The sequence below is a fragment of the Anabrus simplex genome, chromosome 3 (assembly GCF_040414725.1).
Source record: "Anabrus simplex isolate iqAnaSimp1 chromosome 3, ASM4041472v1, whole genome shotgun sequence".
Taxonomy (NCBI): domain Eukaryota; kingdom Metazoa; phylum Arthropoda; class Insecta; order Orthoptera; family Tettigoniidae; genus Anabrus; species Anabrus simplex.
In genome coordinates, this window is record NC_090267.1 from 311,804,253 (window position 1) to 311,822,889 (window position 18,637).

The 18,637-nt window shown below is 37.3% G+C and overlaps 1 protein-coding gene across 1 annotated transcript in view; it reads left to right on the forward strand.

Annotated features, from left to right (window-relative positions):
* The window catches only part of LOC136867266 (probable cytochrome P450 301a1, mitochondrial), a 145,365-nt gene that overhangs the window by 107,428 nt on the left and 19,300 nt on the right, over window positions 1–18,637 (forward strand). The window contains exons 7-9 of the mRNA XM_067144410.2: window positions 7,106–7,275; window positions 11,304–11,382; window positions 15,071–15,280. Of these exons, the coding sequence (XP_067000511.2) occupies window positions 7,106–7,275; window positions 11,304–11,382; window positions 15,071–15,280 (459 nt within the window). The remainder of the gene's footprint in view (window positions 1–7,105; window positions 7,276–11,303; window positions 11,383–15,070; window positions 15,281–18,637) is intronic.

An 18,637-nucleotide genomic window follows, 5' to 3' on the forward strand; every position in this document is an offset into this window, starting at 1 on the left:
GTCAAACACCTTCAAACCTCCTATTTAGGAAGGCCAAGACCTGGAAGAGCCCAAACTCCATGCTAGGTGAATCCCAGATATACCATGTGACTATAGACAAGGGGCATCACAAGGAGCTATAGAATGTCAAAGTACTGAGAGGAGCCAACTAGACTCTGACCACTATCTTTCCTTAGTAAAGACCAAGTTACAACCCTTGGGGAGATCACCCAGTACTACAAATAACCCTAATATTCCAATGAAGATTGAGACTTCCAGACCATCCTCATAAAAATCGTACAGAAGCTAGGGTGGTGTGCCCAACAAAAGGCCCTACTGGACGCTGCGAAAGAAACCATCCTCAACAAAGGAAAACAACCTGGTGGACCAGGCCATAGAGGAAAGGCATAGAACCTGGGTCAAGTGGAATCAACACAAGGATGAACCCAACTACCAGGTCTTTATCACACAAAGAAAAATAATAGCACACAACAACTGCAAAACCAAGAGGAACTACAATAGGACCCTGATACAACAGGCAGAAAAGCAATTCAAGAGGAACAAATCAAGGGACCTCTACAGGTGACTCAAGAGACAGACTATGCAGTACATTGCCCCCACCCTTCATCTTCGCAAGCCAGATGGGAAGTTCCACCTGAACAATAGAAACTGCACCAGTACCCTTGCAACAAATAGAGGAGATCACCCAAAGCCTTAGGAACAGCAAAGTCTCAGGCAAAGAAGCTTTTTTTTTTTTTTTTTGGTAGTGGCTTTACGTCGCACCGACACAGATAGGTCTTATGGTGACGATGGGATAGGAAAGGCCTAGTAGTTCCAAGGAAGTGGCCGTGGCCTTAGTTAAGGCACAGCCCCAGCATTTGCCTGGTGTGAAAATGGGGAAACCATGGAAAACCATCTTCAGGGCTGCCGACAGTGGGATTCGAACCCACTATCTCCCGAATGCAAGCTCACAGCCGCGCACCCCTAACTGCACGGCCAACTCACCCAGTCAGGCAAAGATGTGGAAGTATACAGACAAGGAATCTCCACAGAACATCCACCAGATCATACAGTACATACAGATAACAGAGGCCTTACCAGGGGGATGGACCTCAGCTGTGAGACACCCATTGCACAAGAAGGGTAGTAAGACTGACCTCAACAAATACAGAGCCATCTCCCTGATATGTCATCTACAAGAACCTCTCTAGAGCCCTTCTAACTACTGTCTCCATCCAGCTGGTCTCCTAACTAGGTGAATATCAGACCAGCAAGTCGAGTTCAAAGCTGAGCTCTCCAAGAGCTCTCCTATCCAAACAAGAGTTAGGTAGAGAGACAACCTCTTTTGCATCATCTTTAACTGCATGCTACAGAAGATTCAATCAGTCAATCAATCACCATTGATCTGCATTTACGGCCATCACCCAGGTGGCAGATTCCCTCTCAATTGTTTACCTAGTCGTTTCTTAAATGATTTCAAGGAACTTTAAAATTGATTGAACATTTCCCTTGATAAATTATTTAATTCCCTAATTCCTATAAATGAATGTTGTTGTTTGTCCAACCCTTGTCCCGTTTCCCTACGGGGTCAGGTATGAGGTGAGTTGAATCTATCGTGGCGGATTTATGACCCTTCCTGACATCAACCTCATCAGAGGAGTTAATGAGATGAAATGAATGACGTGATATATGATAGTAGGAAGAGGGTGAAACCCGGTGCCAGCACATAGCCTACTCCTGTCGAATAGCACCAAGGGGTCTGCTCAAGGCTTAACATCCCCATCCGACGGACGAATCACTATCAACAGCGTCATATGCCCTCACTTCATATGAGTACTGCGGAGAGGTTTGGATTTTATCCAGGCTTTTGGCATGCAATCTAGTGATTAGAAATTGTATACCACCGCCTCCCCTACCCTGCCGGCTTCAAATTGTCCTCTTGATTTCCAACTTGATCTTCATATTATGTTCTTTCCTATCTTTAAAAGATCCACTCAAGCTTATTCTTGTAGTAATGTCATTCAACTCCATTGACAGCTTGGAACATACTGCTTAGTTGAGCAGCTAGTCTCCTTACTTACTCCCAAGTCTTTCAAGCCCAAAAATGCAACATTTTTGTAACACGACTCTTTTGTCAGAAACTTCTCAGAACATCATCTGCAAAAAGCCTTATCTGTGATTCCCAGTTCTTCACTCATGTCATTAATATACATAAGAAAACATAAAGGTTAATAATACTGCCCTTTGGAACCTCCCCTCTTAATCATTACAGGATCAGATAATGCTTCACCTACTCTAATTTTCTGAGTTCCATTTTCTAAAAACTTAGCCACTCATTAATTAAGGACTCTTTTGTCTAGCTGAATAGTCCTCATGTTCATCAGCATTCTCCCATGATCTGCTTTATCACAAACCTTGGATAGATCAAGAGCAGGATTTTCAGAGAATGGACTGCCACTCGACCACCAGGAACTGGACTAAAGAATGGTTACAAGAAAGACATTCTTAGTGTACCCTGCCTAGCCTTTGCTGACATCACCTTATTAGCCAGCAATAAAGAGGAGAATAGTCACTAACTACAGAGCCTCTACAGCACAGCAACAAAGACTGGCTTCTAGATCAGCATACTAACATTAAGGGGCCCCCTCTACAATCACACTAGAAAACACAACCATATATAAAGTCCTTGCAGTCAAGTGCCTAGGATAGTGGATCTCAGAAAACGAAAATGAAACCCTGGCCATACACATCAGATGTGCCAAGTTGAAGAGGGCCTACCACTCCTGCACGTACATTTACAAATACAAGTCTCTCTCCAAGAACCTCAAACTCGTCCTAACAGCTCAATAGTAAAACCCTCAGTGTTCTATGCCTCTGAATGTCTTTTGATGAATAGGAAGGACTCACTCAGAAAACTAGAACTCAAGAAACTGAAAATACAAAGAAAGATACTAGAATCCATAAGAGAAGAGAATGCCACCTGCACGATCAGGCACACCAGTATGCTTTACAAAAACCAGCAATACATAATGACCTCAATGAGGATACTTAGCCTGCATGAACCCCTATACACTCACCTACAAGATCCTCACCACAATAGTTAGAAGAAAGGCCTCCAAGAACAAATGGATCACCTCAGTAATCAATGGTTATAATAAACTAAAACCTATTGATTGAGCAGGGACATGAGTACATAAACACATTAAAATATATTTGCCACATCATAAGACACAAAAAAATATAGCACATTAAACACATTAAAACATGGTATAATTTAAAAACGTCTATTAAAATTTGAGTTCATGTTGCATTGCATTCATTCTTCAATCCTCTTGTAGTTCTTGTGTTGATTAAGTTGTATTAGGTGAATATCGAGAATGTTCTATGGCTGATATACTTTGTATTGGTATGTTATAAGAACTCTTGTCATTAAAATTTGAAAATTGAGTACTTTTAATCAGTGATATTTTAATGCAACATACTGCAATATATTTTACTTCCATTTTTCATTAGACATCCGGATGCTCTAACGTAACATCTTTGTAATTTTGTCTAATGACTGTAAATTTGTGTGCTAGCTGATGATGGCCAAGATAGGCCAAAACCAGTTCTAGTGCAATAATTCATTCACAATAAATGTATTGATCGGTGGAATTTTCTTGTCTATTACATTAAACCATGTAGGTCATCGGGCTGAGCAGCAGTCGCTTAATAGGACAGGGCTCATCAGGACTGTTCCCCCTTGGGGTTTGATTTTCAGTGGAGAAGTTGACAGCTCAGAAACACATTGATCAATTGTGGTAATTCTATTTCTATGAAACGAAAAAAGCTAAAAATGAGCCATCTTCAAAACCAAGGAGGTATTCTTCTCACCTAGGATCACTTGCATATGGAAGTCTTATTATAACAATGAAAGACTTCTGTAAAAGGTATAAATTTATAAAGCTATTCAAATGTTGTTGGTGCATCATTCACATGTAAAATATAAAGTAATAAACACATTCCCTGGGCTTTTTCCAACCTAAGAAATTGTACATCATTAGGTTAAAGTATCTATTAAAGCTTTGAATGGTAACCAATATACATTTGGCCATTCATTTTTCTGAAACCTCCTATACATTGTTGACTGCCATATTGATAACCTAAAGGGAAAAAGTGAGTTGATATGAGGAAGGAAGAGATAGTCGAACAATTTTGCTTTGAACGACTATAAAATTCAGTCAGCCAAAGCATAGTAGGTAATTACAGGGCAGAATTCTGTCTGAAAATTCCCTTGTAATTCAGTCAAACTGTAAATAATGTAGTCACTAAAGAATGAAGATATTTGATGTGATTATGTATCCTTAATCAACTGACTTCCCTATTGATATAAAAAAAATTGGTATATTTGCTGAGAAATCTAGATATTTGTCTCTTCAATAATTATGAGGGACAGCTTGTAGGGTAGTACTATTGTGCCATGGCACCACCAATGAAGGAAAAAAAGAAAGAGAAATCCTTAAGAATAATGTATGATTTGAGACATCTCAACAATATTTCAGTATATCTACCCTTATTTTTTCATTTGAATGAGCATGCTGATTGGTGGACACTCTGGCAGCACTTTTGTAAGATTTTGTCCCAATTTAGGTTGACACCATCTCTACTCATATAATACTGTACATAAGACTGTGATGTTCATTTGTATACAATTCTTACAGCCAAGATAGACCAAAAATATTCTGACTCAGTAGTCCACATTCCAAACACTAGAGCACAAACATGCACAGAAGTGAATGCAGTGGCAAACATTATTTTCCATGCCAACTTTCAGTACAGTGTTACCATCCTGTATGGGTGCCTGCAGGATCTTTTCCAGGGGGCACATTAACAATTTTCTTGAATATATAAACCAATATAACGTCAGCAACATTAAATTGTTTACAGAAATTTCTGGTTATAACAGATGCTAGATGACTGTCAGTAAGTTCAGTTTATGAAATAATCTGGTATGATATTAACCTTCCGTCGGTCGCAATATATAAAGTTTCAAGGCAGGTCGCAACAAGCCCGAGAGATCCTCCCCAGGTATAAGTTTCGGGAAGTTCACATTGGCAGTTATGAAGTACTCCTTCTCTTTTATAGATGTGTTTGAGCCAGTTAAAAATGGTTTAACAAAATTTTGATCCCAAAATATGCCGCATTTTGTAACCAACTATTTTCTTCAAAATTTTAGGTATCCTTGCAGTATTTACAATTTCAATCGCAGAGAAAATCTTATGTTGGCGGAAACTATGTTCATACGTCGCAGCAATAACAACAAACATGGGAAATATCATAAACAGGGCTGAACAGGTCATATATTCTTCAGTAAGGATTCTACAAGAACACTAACATTTTTGACACAAAAGAAAATCTGTGTCATTTACGTGAGCAGTAATCAGAGTGTGATATTTCACATGGTGACAGCACGTGAAATAAAAACATTTTCTTCCAACTTGTCATCTAAAGTTACATTTTCACCCAAACTATATGATTTCATGCAGTTCTCCACAAACCGCGTAAAAATATTTCGCACAGGCGCTAGTTGATCATGTTCCTTTCTTTCTTCACGGGTTTGGCGATCATCAAATCTTAAACAATGAATCAAGAACTTAAATCCCCTGAGGCTCATTACACGTGCAATCTTTTCTGTACCATATCCATCAGTTCCCCAGAGATCTTCAAGGCTCTGCCTATTCCCTCTGTAAGATCCTGCCAAGTACAATAGGCCAAAGAATGTTTTTATCACTATCTGGTCTATAAGCTCAGCATCCCTTTCACGAGTAAATTTTTGTTTCACATAGTCCACGTATTGATTTGTGTAAGTTACAATAGTGTCTATTATTTCCTCCGTAAATAAACACTGCCAGGAGTCAAGCGGTGATTTAGCTTGCCTTGCTAGTTCTATAACTCCAGGTAGATATTGTACGTGATTGTGCCCGTTGGGATGGCGGCACCGTACACCATTTTGTCTTGTCTTTCCCTTCGTAATAATTAGCATTGGCCTCTAATGCTCCTTGTTCATCAGCATCACCGTTGTCATCATCTTGTTCTGTTTCCGAGTCACCATCTCTTGATTCCAGAATTTCGTCACTGTTTGTGTCACTTTCATCTTCAAATTTCTCATGCAACGCATCATCACCTTCATTTAGCAATAGTCGTTGGACATCCTCCACATCTTCTGCTCTGTCTAAGTTAAAATGTTCCTTCCTACTGGCCATAATGTATGGTAAATCTAAAATAAAGAGAAATTGGGACGTAAATAGTCGCAATATGCCTGTGAGGCACCGGGCTTATATTGCACTATCTACATGCTTACATGGGAAATTACACCAAATTTAGGGTAAACAAATAATTTAACTACTTACAGAACAGCAATTGTTTGTATCTCTTTGAAACACCAATCGCAACGGGAACAGTCGCAATGATCTACCAGATCAGATGGAACACTTCCGGCTTATGGAGCCAGCGAACATGGACTGCCTGTCACATGACTAACAAACACGGCAAGGAACGAGGCTAGCCAGAGGATGAGAATTGTAAGTCCTCGCATTGGAGCAGTAGCGACCGATGACTGCAGCCTGTGCCTGTCAGATCAGTTGCGACCGATGGAAGGTTAAACAATTGAACATCAACCTTCTTAGAATACCAGGGGAGGAAACGCCCCCCTTGCCCCTCCACCTTGCAGGTGCCCATGCCATCCTGCAATATGTTAGTAGAAGTGGATTTGAATATGTAATTTTTTTATATTGAATGCAGAAATAATATTATGAAAGTTATTCTTATAAAGTAAAATACAGAATACTTATTAATGTATGTCATTATTTATCAAAATTATGGAGCATAATTTCATTTTTTAATTCACAGCAACTTTAATAGGTAGCACTACAGGTTTCTTAGTAATGATAGGCCTACTTCAGAGTCAACATATGATGGAACAATGGGCATGTGTTACTGTTTGTGTGTAGTGTCTTATAAGTGAATATAGATTTTAAAGGTGTGAACATGAATAAAGTAAATTACTAAAAACTCCATTTGTTTACAACTTTCATGTTTGTTGGAACTTAATTATTCACTGCTCAGTATCAGTATTCTATCATCACAGATCTCGATGGCTGTCTGCTCCATACTTTACCAGTTGGCCACGCGACCTGTTGAACAAGAAAAAATGTATGAAGAGCTGGTACGGGTACTTCCTGATCCACACACTCCTCTTACAGCTAAACATCTTGATCAGATGCCCTATCTGCGAGCTTTCATAAAGGAAGTATTCAGGTGAGTTTCTTCTGGTACTGTTTCACTTATTTGTAAGTATTGGAGAAACAAGTGACAAATCAAGTCATGTATAGAAAGACAGAAACATGAATAAGAATACATACTAGAATAAACACAATGAAAGAGCATCATATGAGGGATTTGTAGCTGCAATCGAGAAAATTATGCCTGCACATACTAATAATAATATTACAAACTAATAATATTACAAAAATAAACTAATACTGAACCCAAAAAATAATAAAAATAACAAAGTAGCATCGGATATACATCAACGCTTGGAAACATGACGAATAACTTATAAATACGCAAAATTGAACCAAATGCAAGGCAACAGTCTAATAATGACAACTAATGAAGGATTGTGGAAGGTGCAGGATTCCTATGAAGTCCATGGGAAGGTATGACATTATGGGGGAGAAAAGGTTTACAAGAAACACCTTTGAATAAGTATATTGAAAATAACAACAAATGAAAAATGACAAGAAAGAAGTTAAATGACATCGCAACTGAGACTTAACTCACAAACCAAGGATGTATAACTAGACCTTAACAACAAATACAGATGGACTAAACAACATGAAAACATAATCAAGATACTCAAGTTGGTTAGTAAAACACCAGTTTAACATATGCAGAAATTACAATGGTTGTTGATTTAAAATGCAGGTGAAAGAATTAAAATTACAAATGGGAATCTAGGGCAAACTCAGACATGTTGAAGTTAAAACTTTAAAAATTACATTAAATGCGAAAATACCAAAACACAGAAATAATTAAATAAAATCAAACATAATCAGGATCCCTCTGTAAGATCCTGCCAAGTATAATAGGCCAAAGAATGTTTTTATCACTATCTGGTCTATAAGCTCAGCATCCCTTTCACAAGTAAATTTTTGTTTCACATAGTCCACGTATTGATTTGTGTAAGTTACAATAGTGTCTATTATTTCCTCCGTAAATAAACACTGCCAGGAGTCAAGCACTGAAGTAGCACTTACCAAGCAGGGTAGGGGTTCCGAGGGGAACCATCAAGCGCGACCGCTCTTGAGGATGGTCAGATGGAATAGACACAGCCTAATAGCACCACATTCACCAAGCCAACAGAAAACCGGAAATGGCCCGATCACAATCACCCAATGGGATGCAATTTTCACTAGATTCCCTTTTTTTTTTTTTTTTTCCAATAGGAAATGCCGTTATTTTAGCGAATGAAATTGCATTACCATATATGGTCATATTAAGATAGTTAGCAATTTCTTGAATATTCCTATTGCGACTCCTATTACAACAGCGGTAACCGCACGTGCGGTATAGGATGTCTGAAAATTAAACATTTTTCAAATGTTCCAAAATTACATCTTGATATACAGATCACTTAATCACTATTGCAATGTTAACAATAAAGTTCATAAGTCCCATTCTTGAGGTTTTCCTAATTTACATTCTTTTCTAGTTACATAAAATTTGATTACAAAACTCACTCCAAAATACTTCATAAAATTTGAATACAAAATTCATTCCAAAATACTTCTTGCATCTTGCAATGTTCATTCTGTCCACCAATAAATGGTACACCTATTAAGAAACACTATAATCAATGATTTTCAAATAAAGGGTAAATACACAATGCTTAGTTCCAGTTCTCCGTCTCACCACCAATAACAGGATTAGTAGAAAAAGAGACAGGGACAAACATGAAAACACAAAAGGACAAGAAAAGTCTTCACCTGTTCATATATTGCTGTCTTCAAGTAGATAGGCTTTCTCTGTATTATTACTAATTCTTATAATTCCATTTCTTCTCAGCCTTCGACGAGCTCATTCAGTAGCGTAGAAAGGATCAGCTTTTGGTGGGGAGGGGGGTTATAGTTACAAAATTATGACAGAACAACTCCTTGTGCATGTGTGGTACGTGCATGCATTATAAGGACATTGATACAAGTGAATTATGTTGACATTCAGATTGCAGTACACTACAAAATCTTACATTAAAATACAGAAAAAGAACAATACAATCAAGGTCAAAAGTTTTATAGCGAATGGTATACTCAGTTTACAATCTAAAAACCAACTTTTGAGGCTTCTTAGAAAATAGATTCAACAGAATTGTTAGTTTAACAGTTGTGTCTCTGAATGTTTATTTAGTTTATTGTTAGTTTCTGTTTATTTTCTTTTTGTAAAAAATTCATATGGGGGGCGGGGGGGTGGGGGGGTGGGGGGAGGATTCTAATCTCCAGAAACCTCCTCTGTCTCTGAGCTCGTTTCTGCTTCCTTGTTTCATCAGGAAGGCAGGCTTCAGCATTCACTGAGGGACTATCTTGACAGATCTTCAGTCTTGATATGGGAAGTGTGGGATAAGAAGAAATCCAGATAAACACAGGAAAAGGGAAGAGCCAAAAGGTGAAGTGGAATACATGTGATAAGACACTAGGAACACAGGACTAACACACAAGGAAGAAAGGAACCCAGTAGGTCAATATAAGCACTTGTGTACTCGTCCTGAGGTTGTGCAGGTCTTTTCAGGCATACCCCACAATTCAGGTTAGCTGTATGTACTATTTTGACCACATAGCAGCCCTCCAACCATTTTTTAAAATCTCCAGCGGTACCGGGAATTGAACCTAGGCGTCCGAGGAAAACAGCTAATAGCACTAACCATTATACTTGGGAGGCAGATGAAATAAATAAGCGGTGGTGGCTGGTGATGATTTAAGCTGGCATACATACATACATACATACATACATACATACATACATACATACATACATACATACATACATACACATACATACATACATACATACATACATACATACATACATACATACATACATACATACATAAATACATACATACATACATACCCAGTTTTGGAGGGGACAGAGTTAAAATATAAAAAAACTCAATCCAAAATCTAACAGGTTGTTCAGTGTTTACCTCACAGGTGTTCATAATTTCAGGTTTAGACAATAATAAAAACAGGAGACATTCATGCACAATGCACTTTTCAAAATTATCAACTCTGTTTGTGGAAGTACTACAGATAATTTCCTTCTCGGGCAAGAAGGACAGACTTTAAATTTATTTATCGACCAGGACTGGTAACATATCCTACCTCATCAAAATAACTGCAGTTAGACAGCCTTAAAGCAATTTGTAAAACCAATATTATTAATTTATTTACATTCTTAGCAATATTTATCAGTCATTAATAATCACCTTGGGAGTGGCGACCCCATTGTAATACTAGCCTATATATGTTTCATTCATTACATTCCTGACCCAGTCTAAGACTGGAAAACAGGTTGTAGGTTTTCAATTTCATTTTCATTTTCTTAGCAATATTTATTAATAAAGTTAATTTTAATCTTTTTCCGTCGCTTTTGCTGGAAACTGTAGAATTTCAGTCTCCTCAAGTTAGTAATAATAATAATGTTATTTGCTTTACGTCCCACTAACGACTTTTACGGTCTTCGGAGACGCCGAGGTGCCGGAATTTAGTCCCGCAGGAGTTCTTTTACGTGCCAGTAAATCTACCGACACGAGGCCCTCAAGTTAGTAACCCTACAAACGGCACTAAGTAAATAATTTATAGTGATCCGTACAGGTGGCACCAGGCAACAGGGAAGCATGTCACGTGCTCAGTACAACAACAGTTTCAGGCAGCTCATATGCATGATACAGATTTTTATGCACATTATGCACTTGCACAAATTGGTGCATGCAAATCCTCTCCCTTAACAGTAAGGAGCTTATGTAAAAGAAATCTGCAAGCACTGCTGATTATTAACATACTACCTCCTCATAAACAAATATAAACAAATCTCTAATTAAAGTTCACTTCTAGGGGAAATGTTTGTTAATCTCTCAGAGTTCAGAAACGAAGTCTAACTTAACAACAGCATTAGTTTCTAAAGACTATTTTCATTAAAATTCTCATAAATTAAAAACAGACTGTCTAACATTTCAAACAATTATTGATTAAAATAATCAGCCTTTATAACTGGGTTCTGTTCCTTTTCAGGATGTATTCTACTGTAATTGGTAATGGACGAACACTCCAGAATGACATGGTGATCTGTGGTTATCACATTCCAAAAGGGGTATGGTTATTCACTTCACATAATAATACTAGTATTTGTATATTTAGACCTATTTATTTCTTATGTTCTAAATTTAATATCCACTTGCATTCTAAACAAGGTTATATATGTATATATATTGGCACCTGTTATTTCATTGTTTTTAACAGGGCATAATTCAATTTTAAAGATTCAATACCATATCTGATCCTAGAAAAGCAAACCTAAGATTATCCAGTTGTTGTCATTTCGATTTCAGGATATGGATCCTTCCCATATTATGCTCTCCTTCCACTATCTCCCATCCATTATTGTGGATGAAGAGCAATGGCAGGTAGAAGAGATATGTGAAAAGGCTCCATTGTCTTACATTGTTCTTGTCCAAGTAAATCCATCGTAATTTGAAAACTCCTTTGCTGTTCCTTCCATAATTCCATAATTTGGTTTGACATTTCTTCTTTAAACATGTATAGAAAGATAGAAACTTGTAACAGGATAAACACAGTGAGACTAGGACAAACATGAAAACACAAAAGAACAAGGAAAATCTCTACATCTGTTTACTGTTATATTCACTCAATTGGGCTCTGCCCTCACCAATATTCTGAAAGGCTTGTTCTGGCCTCCCAGCTTTATTAGGAGGGCAAGCATCAACACTCATTGAAGGACCAGAGTTTCAGTCTTGATGTGGGAAGTATAGGATAAGAAGGAAGCCAGATAAATTCAGGAAAAAGGATGAGACAAAATATATAGGTGGGAGCAGGTGAGGTCATGGAGTCTTGGTTTGTAGGCAGCTCCACATTGTTACCATAAATGAATCCATCCTCGTAGATTACAGAATTATTTGCACACAGTCATCAAGTACAGTTTTAGTACACTTAGCTTATAGGATACATCGGTTATACAAGACAAGACACAAAGAGACATGTAGCTCAGCCACACTCAACGATACCAAATGACGCTAGTTCATGAGTTTCTACAAAATGATGCAATGTTGCATCATGCATAATTTGTAAAGCTGAAGCTATGCCAATTTGTTTCCAACCAGTCGTATGCAACCTGATAAAAAAATATTGAATGTTACAGTAGGGGATTGCAAGAAATAGAAGGACAGAATAACTTGTTTTTGTACCAGTGAAAAAAAAGAAAGGGCGCAGTGATCAGTAAGTTTGCTAAACTGTCGTGTTTCAAATATTCTAACCGATCAATTTACATTGAATATAGGAACAATAGAAAGTCATGGATGACTGATGTTGAATTCGACAAATGGATCAAAGATTTCAACTATGACATGAGAATAAAGAATCACAATGTGTTACTCATTCTTGATAAATGATAATACTCCATGTTACAAAATTCCAGCTAATGAGCAACATCAGGTAGAACTTCTTCCTCCTCAATGCACTGGATATTTTCAGCCTTTGGACATGGAAATAATCAAAAGTTTCAGAGCACATTATAGTGATCAAGTTACCGATAGATCAATGATACGGATTCTGTTGTCAGTTTATCGTTAAAGGATGTTCCATTCTACATCTAAGTTGCATGGGGAGAAGTTTCAGCTACAACAATAAGGAACTGCTGCTCCCACACTGGAATCACTATTGGAGCTGATTCATCAGAGGAAGAGAGTCAGTCCAAGCATTAGAAAAAAACTCTTAAACAACTTCCCAATGGTGCAACACTCACAGCAAAAGAACTCGTAGCAATTGATAAATGTTTCAGGAACTTTCCACTGATGACATTGTTGACGTAGTGAAACCCCAGAAAGTTTAAGTTACAGTGAAAATTAAAGTAAAATATCTGAGTTGGTTCATCATAAGATCACTACTAGAGAAGATGAAGCATGTATAGACTGTTTGCATGGTAATGAACGGAATTCTTTCTCAGTTGTTAAGATGCAAATATGTACTGCATACTCCATTGAAATAATCTTTCAGACCTGAGTAAATGTACTTCCTGTGCTTATGATAACCGTATAAAATTTGCATCTAACATCTGTCACAGTATTGTATGAATACAAAATACCTTCATAAATTAAATGTTGATTTATTAACTAATACTGTTAGTTACCACCCAGGCATTTGCATGGAGGGGAAATGAGAAACCACAGAAAATCACTTCGAGGATGACTGAGGTGGAAATCGAATCCCCCTCTACTCAGTCGACCTCTTGAAGCTGAGTGGATCCTGTTCCAACCCTTGTACCACTCTTCAAATTTTTTGGTAGTTAATCATATTATTATTATTATTATTATTATTATTATTATTATTATTATTATTATTATTATTATTATTATTATTATTAAATTCACTATTAAAGATGCCCAGTGATGTAGGAGACAGAGATCACTTCCTTCTGATATATATTTGTTGGAGTTAGTCCCCTTGTGATGAAGTGCGGAGTAATAATAATAATAATAATAATAATAATAATAATAATAATAATAATAATAATAATAATAATAATAATAATAATAATAATAATACATTTGGTTATAGGTTAAGTTTTTGTTTTAGTTATGTCAGTAACTGAATAATAGTGGGCTTGCCTCTTCTATTCTTTAAAGATATATTGTAAGAATGCCAAAATCAGTGTTAAAAGTAGAGTGGATGGATTAGTAGGCTTGCATCAATCAAAATACGTGTTCGGTTTATTATCACAGCATATTATTGAATACTAGCTGAAGATAAACCGCTTTGCTGGTTTTTTTGTACATCCGTGTGATTTTCTCTTTATAATACAGAAAAAGTGCATTAAAACGCCACTCTTTTTCTGTTTCTTTTTTTTATTTTTACTTTTTTGGGGTAGATAAATATCTCACCTTCTAAGTCATCTCATAAAAATTCATTCTGATATCATTTGATATCTTGTGTTCTGGCGTATGCACAGATTTTCTGCTTGTCCAACACGGGAGAAAGCAACATGTGAAATAGAAATCCTTCAGATTAACTTCACAATTCTGTGGAACATTTGACCCTGAGTCATGCGTCATTGTTCTTTCATTTTATTTTTAATGTTTACATTGTGCTACTCCACAGTAAATATATTTTCCATTACTGAACTCTGTAATTTGGCTTCTCACTGTTTTGTTTTTGTGAATAAATAAGTAAATAAATAAATAAATACTATAAGCTAATCTCACTCAAAAGTGTAATCACTTCAAACTATGAAGCATAAGTCATTCAAATTAATGTTTTAAAATTTGACCTCCTTTTAATGCTATCCTTTTTTATTACACCAACTACATTCTGAACAAATTATGTCGTTATAACAAGGGATAACTGCACTAATATGTTCAATATAGTATTAGTTTTACAACTGTAAATAAATGATGGCCCTACCTCGAATAGTTTGTTCACAATGTTTCTGTGAACAGTTGACTGTGAGAAAAATATACTTTGTTCAACAAATAATACAATGAAGAACATAGGAAGCTGATAATGAGCAGAAATTTATGTCATGAAGCATTTTATTTTTTCATTTCAAAATTTATAATGGTACACATTTTTTTCTGTCCATTTTTGCATGGAATGTCCTGTATGTGATATATAGCACAATGTAAGTTACTTGTGCTTCTCTTTTTCATAGTAAATTCTAAACGCTTATGGTAGAAAACACTTACAAGTCGTATTTTTGTACTGATATCTAGTGTACATTCTTCCTCAAATTTCCTATCAATTAATTTCATGTGTACTTTATTTTGCAGGTTCAGCTGGTATTTCCAACAATTGTAACTGGAAATATGGATGAATATGTTACCAAAGCTACCAAATTTCTCCCTGAGCGCTGGTTCAAACAACCTGGAGATGGTCACTATCAAATTCATCCCTTTGCATCTCTACCATATGGTCATGGTGCAAGAATGTGTCTTGGTCGTCGTTTTGCAGATCTTGAAATGCAAATACTTCTTGCCAAGGTAAACATAAAACTGTACAGTAATAATTAAAACAATAATATTTGGTTGTTCATGGTGTGGGTTACTGTAGTCATGTCTTAGTTTGTGAACCATGGGCAACGGCTGAGCAGCCTAATAAGTGGTCTTGAGAGTTAGGATACCAGTTGTGATCAAATGCGAGTGGGCATTTCAGGCATATTCTGAGTTGTAGCCCTCCTTGTTCTCAGGCAGCTGGGACTATACAATCCACTGATGGTCCGTGACCTGTTAGAGGAGAGATATTTACTGGGACCATGTGTAAGGATAGCACCCTGCTTCACAGAATTTTCACCAAGCAGACTCAGAACGTTTTAAGAAAGCCTCGGACCTAAGGAAGTAATGGAGTCCCACTCCTATTTGACAGGCAAGGGACTCCTAGGAAGCAACTTGGCAATGAAATGGAATTTGATGCGGAATGATCAATATTATTGGGGCTTATGGAAGAAGAAAAGTAGAACTTACTGAGTTAGCAAAGAAGATGCATCTGAACATATTAGGATTTAATGATATTCAGGTAAGAGAAGATAATGAAGAAGAGATAGGAGATTATAAAGTGTACTTGACAGGTTTTAAAAGTAGAAGGGTACAGTGTGGGGGTAGGACTGTTATACGATTGCACATAACATCGTTTCTGTTGAGCACGTAAATGAGCGAATGTTTTAGGTAGATTTGGTGGTTGGAGGAATTAGGACAAGAATTGTCTCAGTGTATTCACCATGTGAGAGTGCAGATTAGGGGATAAAGTTGACAAGTTTCATGAAACTCTGAGAGACATCGTAGTCAGGGTCAACAGCAAGGATAAGATTGTGCTAATGGGTGATTTCAATGCAAGAGTTGGAAATAGAACTGAAGGATATGCAAGGGAGATTGGTAAGTGAGGGAGGTGGGGGAGAGGTTTGGAAGCTAATATGAATACCAATATAAATGGTCCGTTATTGGACATTATAAATTTTCCAGCTAACTCATCCCTGGTTGCCAGCGTTTCACCCCCGTGTGCTAGGCTGGGCTCTTCAGTTGGTACCTAGCACACCTACCAAGACGCTGGCTAGTGCATACCATAGAGGCCACTGCATAAGCTAATTGTAGCCACCAGCAGTGCCAATGCACTATGAGAGACTTTGTTTCATTATTAAAAATTGATGCCTGCTTGGCCACCAGATGATATAGATGTGGATTCCCATAGGGAATCTGAAATATTTGTTCCGAATGAGTAAATTTATAATACCAATATAAATGGTCCGTTATTGGACATTATAAATTTTCCAGCTAACTCATCTCTGGTTGCCAGCGTTTCACCCCCGTGTGCTAGGCTGGGCTCTTCAGTTGGTACCTAGCACACCTACCAAGACGCTGGCTAGTGCATACCGTGGAGGCCACTGCGTAAGCTAATTGTAGCCACCGGCAGTGCCAATGCACTATGAGAGACTTTGTCTCATTATTAAAAATTGATGCCTGCTTGGCCACCAGATGATATAGATGTGGATTCCCATAGGGAATCTGAAATATTTGTTCCGAATGAGTAAATTTATAATACCAATATAAATGGTCCGTTATTGGACATTAAAAATTTTTAATAATGAGACAAAGTCTCTCATAGTGCATTGGCACTGCCGGTGGCTACAATTAGCTTACGCAGTGGCCTCCACGGTATGCACTAGCCAGCGTCTTGGTAGGTGTGCTAGGTACCAACCGAAGAGCCCAGCCTAGCACACGGGGGCAAAACGCTGGCAACCAGGGATGAGTTAGCTGGAAAATTTATAATGTCCAATAACGGACCATTTATATTGGTGTTATAAATTTACTCATTCGGAACAAATATTTCAGATTCCCTATGGGAATCCACATCTATATCAGCTAATAATATGAATGCGAAGCATTTGCTGGACTTCTGTGCTAGTATAGGATTACCAGTTAGGAATACATTCTTCAAGCATAAGGTTATTCATCACTACACAGGGGAAGATAGTGGGCTCCAGATCCGTAACAGTCTATGTCTTAACTGACTATTAATTCAGGAAATCTGTTAGGTATGTGCAGATATTTCAGCAATTTTTTTAAATACAAACCACTATCTGACCTGTAGTAAAGTAAGTATCTCTAGGCCTAGGAGAGAGAAAGTTAAGTCCTTCTGCAGGTTAATAAGGGTAGAAATTCTCCAGGATGGGGAAATTAGACAGAAATACATGGATATGATTAGTGAAAAGTTCCAAACAATGGACAGTAAACAGGTTCGGGGTATAGAAAGAGAATGAGTGCATACAGGGATGCTGTAGGAGAAACAGCAAGAGAATGCCTAGGAAGAACAACTGTATGTAAAGATGGGAAAAGTGAACATTTTGGTGTAATGATAATGTGAGAGCAGCTTGTAAACGTAAAACAAGGGCATATCAGAAATGTCTCCAAACAAGGACTGATGCAGACAGGGAATTGTACATAGATGAAAGAAACAGAGCGAAACAAGTAGTTATTGAACCCAAGAAGAAGATGTGAGAAAATTTTGGTAATAACCTGGAAAGGCTAGTAGGTCAAGCAGCAGGAAAACCTTTGTGGATAGTAATAAAGAATCTTAGAAAAGGAGAGGAAAAAAGGAAATGAATAATTTTTTGGGTAAATCAGGTGAACTGACAATAGATCATAGGGAATCACAGTATGGGAGGAAGAAATATTTTGAAAATCTTCTCAATGCAAAAGGAAATCTTCCCGGTGACATTGTGAATAACCGAGCTTATGGGGAGAAAGTCAATGATGTTAATGAATTTATGCTTGAAGAAGTGGAAAGGATGGTAAATAAACTCCATTGTCATGAAGCAGCAGGAATAGATGAAATTAGACCTGAAATGGTGAAATATAGTGGGAAGGCAGGGAAGAAATTGCTTTGTGGAGTAATAAGATTAGCATGAATTATTAGTAAGGCACCTTCTGATTGGACAAAAGGAGTAATAGCACCTCTCTATAAGCAAGGGAATAGGAAGAATTGCAACAGCTATGGAGGTATCTCAATGATCAGTATAGAAGGCAAGGTGTTCGCTGGGATTTTTGAAGAGAGGGTGCAATCAGTGGTTGAGAGGAAGTTGGATGGAAACCAGTATGATTTCAGACCACAGAGGGGCTGTCAGGATCAGATATTCAGTATGCACCAAGTAATTGAAAAATTGATTTCGTATGGCAGAAGTTTGCAAACCATAGTAATAAATTATTTACAACCATATACATATTTGAGTAGTCTTAAAATATGCAGAATGAGGCTTAGATCACATGATGTAGTAGTGTCAGAGTTTAATGTCCAACATGCTTAACTATTTTGCAGCTTCATCAGTGGCCTCATGGATGTCCTGCATT